This window comes from Oncorhynchus tshawytscha, linkage group LG15 (genome assembly GCF_018296145.1).
Source record: "Oncorhynchus tshawytscha isolate Ot180627B linkage group LG15, Otsh_v2.0, whole genome shotgun sequence".
NCBI lineage: Eukaryota > Metazoa > Chordata > Actinopteri > Salmoniformes > Salmonidae > Oncorhynchus > Oncorhynchus tshawytscha.
Window position 1 is genome coordinate 9,430,659 of NC_056443.1, and position 6,653 is coordinate 9,437,311.

The following is a 6,653-nucleotide window of genomic DNA, read 5'->3' on the forward strand; positions in this document are numbered from 1 at the left end:
GAGTGACACTGTGTGTGTGGGTGTGTGTGAGCACAAAGATGACAGCCTACTGTGAGTGACTACAGTGATCCTTGGTTAAGACTCCCTGTTATCCTTTATAACATGACCACTGTCACTTGAACAGGTTTAGCAGAGTGCCACTGTGAAACACCGGAGTGTGGATTAACTAAGGAACCCAGCTGGGTTTTCTTTGGGGGTTTTTAAGCAGCTTTATCTTTATGCAACTAGATTAGGGGTTTAATGTGGATCTCTGTGTCGCTACTACACTGTTACGTAGGTCAGGTTAGGTGACAGGTGACAAGTCTCACTAGCCCCCTCCAGTGGTCAAGAATATAAAGGTTAAACTCCATCATACCTGTTCTCAAAATGGGTTTATCTCGGACCCTAACCCTCTTTGTCTCCTGTGTCCAGGCTGTGTACTCTGATCGCTCAGACCCTGGCCTTGACGTTCAGAGATCGAGCAGGCTCGACTCAACATGCTTACGGTCAAGCAGTGAGTACACACACACATTCTCTCCTTCCTTCCCTCTCTTTCTCCCTCACTGTTTCTTTGTCTCGCGCTATTCCTTGAGATCATAGAAGTACAGTTGAAGTCAGAATTTTACATACACCTCAGCCAAATACATTTAAAATCAGTTTTTCACAATTCCTGACATTTAATCCTAGTAAAAAATTCCCTGTTTTAGGTCGGTTAGGATCACCACTTTATTTTAAGAATGTGACATGTCAGAATAATAGTAGAGAGAAGGATTTATTTCAGCTTTTATTTCTTTCATCACATTCCCAGTGGGTCAGAAGTTTACATACACTCAATTAGTATTTGGTAGCATTGCCTTTAAATTGTTTAACTTGGGTCAAACGTTTTGGATAGCCTTCCACAAGCTTCCCACAATACGTTGGGTGAATTTTGGCCCATTCCTCCTGACAGAGCTGGTGTAACTGAGTCAGGTTTGTAGGCCCCCTTGCTCGCACACGCTTTTTCAGTTCAGCCCACAAATTTTCTATAGGATTGAGGTCAGGGCTTTGTGATGGCCACTCTAATACCTTGACTTTGTTGTCCTTAAGCCACTTTGCCACAACTTTGTAAGTATGCTTGGGGTCATTGTCCATTTGGAAGACTCAATTGCGACCAATCTTTAACTTCCTGACTGATGTCTTGAGATGTTGCTTCAATATATCCACATAATATTCCTCCTCATGATGCTATCTATTTTGTGAAGTGCACCAGTCCCTCCTGCAGCAAAGCACCCCCACAACATGATGCTGCCACCCCCGTTCTTTACGGTTGGGATGCTGTTCGTCGGCTTGCAAGCCTCCCCCTTTTTCCTCCAAACATAACGATGGTCATTATGGCCAAACAGTTTTTGTTTCATCAGACCAGAGGACATTTCTCCAAAAAGTACCATCTTTTTCTCTATGTGCAGTTGTAAACCGTAGTCTGTCTTTTTTTAATGGCGGTTTTGGAGCAGTGGCTTCTTCCTTGCTGAGTGGCATTTCACTTCGATATAGGACTCATTTTTACTGTGGATATAGATACTTTTGTACCTGTTTCCTCCAGCATCTTCACAAGGTCCTTTGCTGTTGTTCTGGGATTGATTTGCACTTTTCGCACCAAAGTACGTTCATCTCTAGGAGACAGAACGCGTCTCCTTCCTGAGCGGTATGACGGCTGCATGGTCCCATGGTGTTTATACTTGCATACTATTATTTGTACAGATGAACGTGGTACCTTCAGGTGTTTGGAAATTGCTCCCAAGGATGAACCAGACTTGTAGAGGTCTTAGCTGATTTCTTTTGATTTTCCCATGATGTAAAGCAAAGAGGCACTGAGTTTGAAGGTAGGCCTTGAAATACATCCACAGGTACACCTCTGATTGACTAAAATGATGTCAATTAGCCTATCAGAAGCTTCTAAAGCCATGACATAATTTTCTGGAATTTTCCAAGCTGTTTAAAGGCACAGTCAACTTAGTGTATGTAAACTTCTGACCCATTGGAATTGTGATACAGTGAATTATAAGTGAAATAATCTGTCTGTAAACAATTGTTGGAATAATTACTTGTGTCATGCACAAAGTAGATGACCTAACCGACTTGCCAAAACTATAGTTTGTTAACAAGAAATTTGTGGAGTGGTTATATATTTAGAGGCTATATGCACATTACTTTTGAGCTGGATAGTGCCATACAGTGCCATATACTATATATATATATACCTTATCTAGTCAAACTATGGTATTGCATATGTCATGTCTTCCATCTGGTATGGTATTCTCTTGAAGGTAATATGTGAAGTGGCCCTGTGTAGAGGAGAAGTTGACCCCCGATTACCCATCAGCCAGCCTGATTTTCGCCTTGTCTCTCAACTGCTGGGACTTATCATACAGAATTCCTGACCACATACACTACATGCATTTCCTTGATTCATAGACAGACGTACTTATTCTCATGTGTTTTTAGAATTATACTGTATATCAGGGTTTCACAAACTATGGGTCGGGACTTAAAGTGGGCCCTGTGCATGTGAGATGTGGGTAGTGAGATATGAGAATACATCTACAATCACACTGTATTTCTTAATTTGGGTCGTTGGAGGACAATTTGGGTCACAGAGGAAGGTCAACTGGACATATACTCTATTAAACACTCTCACAGACATAGGGACAGGACATTGCTCTGGGAAAGTGTGCCTTTGTCTGAGTGGTGTGTGGTTTCTGAAGGACCTTAGAAGTTTCCCTCCTGTGTGGTTGGGTACTGTACATAGTTGTGTTTATGTCTTTGCACTTGGTGAGATGTACGATGCGAGGCATCTCACTCTTCTCTTCTCTCCTACACACGGCCTTGTTCTCAGGTTAACTGTCATGTAATGGCAGTCAGAATGGTCAGATTGGTCGTAATAAAATGTATGAATTGAATCAAGGTACTGCACATCTCACTTTCTAGGATATTCAGCTTACACTAGAAATAATAAATATTCTACTTGTTGAGCAAAAGGCATGTTCTACCGATGTACCTTATTACTGTAGTAAATGATATAGGCCTACTGAATTGTAAGACCTTGTGTGCAGTATTTACTTAGACACATTATCGTTTTGATCAGAATTGAATGCATTTATTTAGATTTGATTGTGTATCATCATCTTACTCTCTGTGAGCGAAGGATTGTAACCAAAGGTTTTCTAGAACTCGACCTTGGTAAATGGCCTAAAATAAAGTTACTATCCAGCTCTATTGTTTATATCTTGTGTCATCCAGCTTCACGGGAGACAACATCCATAATATTTGGAAATAAAACCTATATGTTATGTCATGTCCCCCACATATATAATACTTTATCATCAACTTAAACATGTTTTATTTTAAAGTATTTGATCCAGCCCCCAGTATCAGCGGAACTGCCCTATTGCCTTCTACAATGAATCACGGACTTATATTAGCGACGGACCGGAAGCAGCGTGCACTTAAGGATTTCGGTTACTGCATCATGTAAGTTGAATTAACTTACTGTATGTCCTTAGATATCAATGATGATAAACAACAACAAGCATGCTAATATTTTGTAGGACAAGTGTACTTTTTATGGCAGTTTATGTCTCGGCCCTATTATTATCTATCTATTCACTCGCATTGCAACTAATGTAGCGTGCTAGCTGGGCATGACTGTAACATCAGTAGATGTTACAATGTAACGTTAGCAACCATTTACCCATGGTTATAATGCGATACAATTTATCTTTATGGAGACAATGTAAGTTAGCTAGACCTATTTCAAGCAGCAGTCGGTATTATTATTGTCTTCGATTGTAGCTAGCTAGGTATTTGAAGAATGATAGCTAGATACCCACTGGGACAGCTAACCAAATATGACAGGTGTGACTATAGAAGAAAGACAATTGTGTCCATGTAACTTGCTGGCTGTTAGTCAGGATTAAAGCTCTAACTAATGCTCATAGCCTCATCTTGAGATGAAGTCAACTCGATACTCTTTCTTACAGTCTGTCTACTTTTACTATCATACAGTCCGTCCAGCAAACAAAGAAGATGTTGAGAAACGGAGCAGCACAGGTAAGTGTGCAACACAAATACTCCAGCTGTTCCCCCTTAATCGCTACTCTACTTTACTTTTGTGGCTGTGACTCCTTGGCTGACTGTAGTGTGTCTTTATGCCTCTTCCCTGCAGGTTTTCAGACAGCTGGTCAGACACCAGTCTACAGACACCAGCCTGATCCTGGAGAGATGTGAGTATAGACCGCCAGGGCACCTTCTCGGGTTTCTCATCTATCGAACACAAACAGCCCAGACCAGCTGATGTCTGTTCACTCCTCTGTCTTCCCCCATTAGCTTTGACGTGTGTACACCTTAATGTCTTCCCCTGTGGCTTTGACAAGTGTGCACTCCTCTCTCCCCCCCCCTTCACACACACACACACACACAGCGATTAACCGTGTTCAGCTGCTGGGCCGCGTGGGGCAGGACCCTGTCATGAGACAGGTGGAGGGACGGAACCCCGTTACCATCTTCTCCATGGCAACCAATGAGATGTGGCGCTCCGGGGACGTGGAGACGTCCCCCGCAGGAGATGTCAGCCAGAAGACGACGTGGCATCGTGTGTCAATCTTCAAGCCTGGTCTTAGGGATGTGGCCTACCAGTATGTCAAGAAAGGGTATGTGTGTTTTTCACTCTGTGTTCCCCTGTATACTGTGGGTTGTCAATTTCTCGGGCTTAGTTTCTATTTCTCTGGGGACTAGGAGCCTGATAACTTAAACTTTTTCTGTCTTATCTACTTATTTCTAGAAGTATCATCCATGTGTTTACTGCAAAGACAACTGGTCTTATAACAATCCCGCGGAAAACATATCAGTAACACATTCCTTGGTTCTGTGTGCCCCCGTTGTAGGTCGAGGGTTTTGGTGGAGGGGAAGTTGGACTACGGGGAGTACGTAGACAAGAACAACGTCAGACGCCAGGCTACCACCATCATCGCAGGTGAGAGAGGGGAACACGCACTCAGACACATTTCACATTCACTGGCATTTTATATTTTCATAACAATAAAACATGTCAATATTTTCCCTTCTACAGACAACATTGTATTTTTAAGCGACAACATTCGAGGGAAGGATCAATGAGGGATGTGGCGATCTTCATCTAGGAGGAAGACTGAAGCTCTTTCTGTGTAGCTACTCTATTGTCTATATATTAACTGACTGTGGAAGAAGCTGTGTGCCTGCTAACTAAATGGGACAGAACACAGTGTAACACCTCTCTGTTGATTGTAGTGAATGATAGAGGACTATCTGTCCCATTATGATGTCGGTGAGCGGACGGGCAGCGCCATTGAGGCCATCTCCATTTTGAAGTAGTCAATTTTCTTATACTACTTCTATGAGTTGGTAAACAAACTGAAATGGTTCATACTGTCAGCTGGAATCCGTTGTTTGAACAGGTGTAAAGCCAAGTGGAGATTTACTGCCACCTGCAGTTATGGAATGTTCGCTCGTGAGTGTAATTCATTGGCTGATGCCCTGGATGGAATTATGTGATCCTTCCTTAACCCATAGGAGGTACCACCCAGTTGACTACTTCAAAATGGTGAAAGTCCTCAATGTCACTGCCCATACTAAAACATGCTTATGGTTACTAAAGTCCTCTCATTCTCTGAGCGCGCCAGAGTATACCTAGACATGGGGTCACATGTATGTATTCTATCCCCAAATGTTTGTTACTACTGTATAATCTTAGTTTACGTCCATTTGCGCTACTCTTGTTGCAGTACTACTAATGGAACTGCTGTTCAAAGCAGAGCGAAGGATCAGGCCTTAAAGGTGAGCAGTTAGTTGTTTTCCCAGAGAAGCCAGATAACAGATGAGAAATAAATGGGTGATGTGTGACTGACTCTCATCCACATAATGCTGTACCCAAAACTAGGATTATGTGCCAGTTTCAAATAGAATGTTTATACCACCTGTTTTCATCTCAGCATGTCTTTCTGTTCTATTTTAAAGATAGATTGAAACTTGTAACTATTTGTTTAGTTTTGGTTTCATTATACCATAGTTTTTTTTTTTCCTTCCTGAAATCAACAGATTCTCACCTCAATTCTGTCTGGGCAAAGTTTGTACTCATGTTGTTTAATGTACTTGTATGTATCATGTAGGTAGAATATATATTTTTTCTCCGGTACTTTAGCCTCTTAATTTCAATATCCACACATTAGTGGAATATGTTTCTTAGCAGAATGTCCTCTTTGACCTGTTCCTTGGCAGACCACTCGGGAATTGCAGAAAAAGTTAAGTTATTGCAGCAGAAAGTTGGCTACTCAAGCGCTTATTTTTTAAGAGCTTTAACTTGATTGGTTGATTTGCATTCCAGGGAGGCGGTGTTTAGAATGAAGAATTCTTGTCTTTATCTGATTTGTTACGAAACGTACGTTAATGTGATGTAATTGGCTTATTCGCTTGTCAATCAAATACTCGGGCTCAAATGCTTTGGATTGGTCGCAGAACCCTGTCAGTCACAGACGGTCAGACTAGAATATAATAGAAGGACTCGTTCGATTGGTATGACGCAGATGGACAGGAGTGTTATTTTTTTGGCAGTGTGGAAGTTACAAATTCTCAAATTTCTGACCGAAATTATTGCAAAGTTTTCA

General features: G+C 41.7%; 1 protein-coding gene across 2 annotated transcripts; it reads left to right on the plus strand.

Annotated features, from left to right (window-relative positions):
• Positions 1-3,381: 3,381 nt before the first annotated feature.
• Positions 3,382-6,184, plus strand: LOC112214349 (single-stranded DNA-binding protein, mitochondrial). Of its 2 annotated transcripts, none has more exons than XM_024372999.1 (6): positions 3,382-3,486; positions 3,996-4,065; positions 4,181-4,238; positions 4,436-4,664; positions 4,899-4,987; positions 5,084-6,184. In XM_024372999.1, exons 1-6 carry the CDS (start codon positions 3,416-3,418, stop codon positions 5,128-5,130), a joined length of 564 nt encoding a protein of 187 aa, XP_024228767.1. In that variant the 5' UTR covers positions 3,382-3,415; the 3' UTR covers positions 5,131-6,184. The 2 variants fall into 2 exon arrangements, with proteins under 2 accessions (XP_024228767.1, XP_042154009.1); XM_042298075.1 differs by having other exon boundaries at positions 3,435-3,486; positions 4,021-4,065.
• The last annotated feature ends 469 nt before the right edge of the window (positions 6,185-6,653 follow it).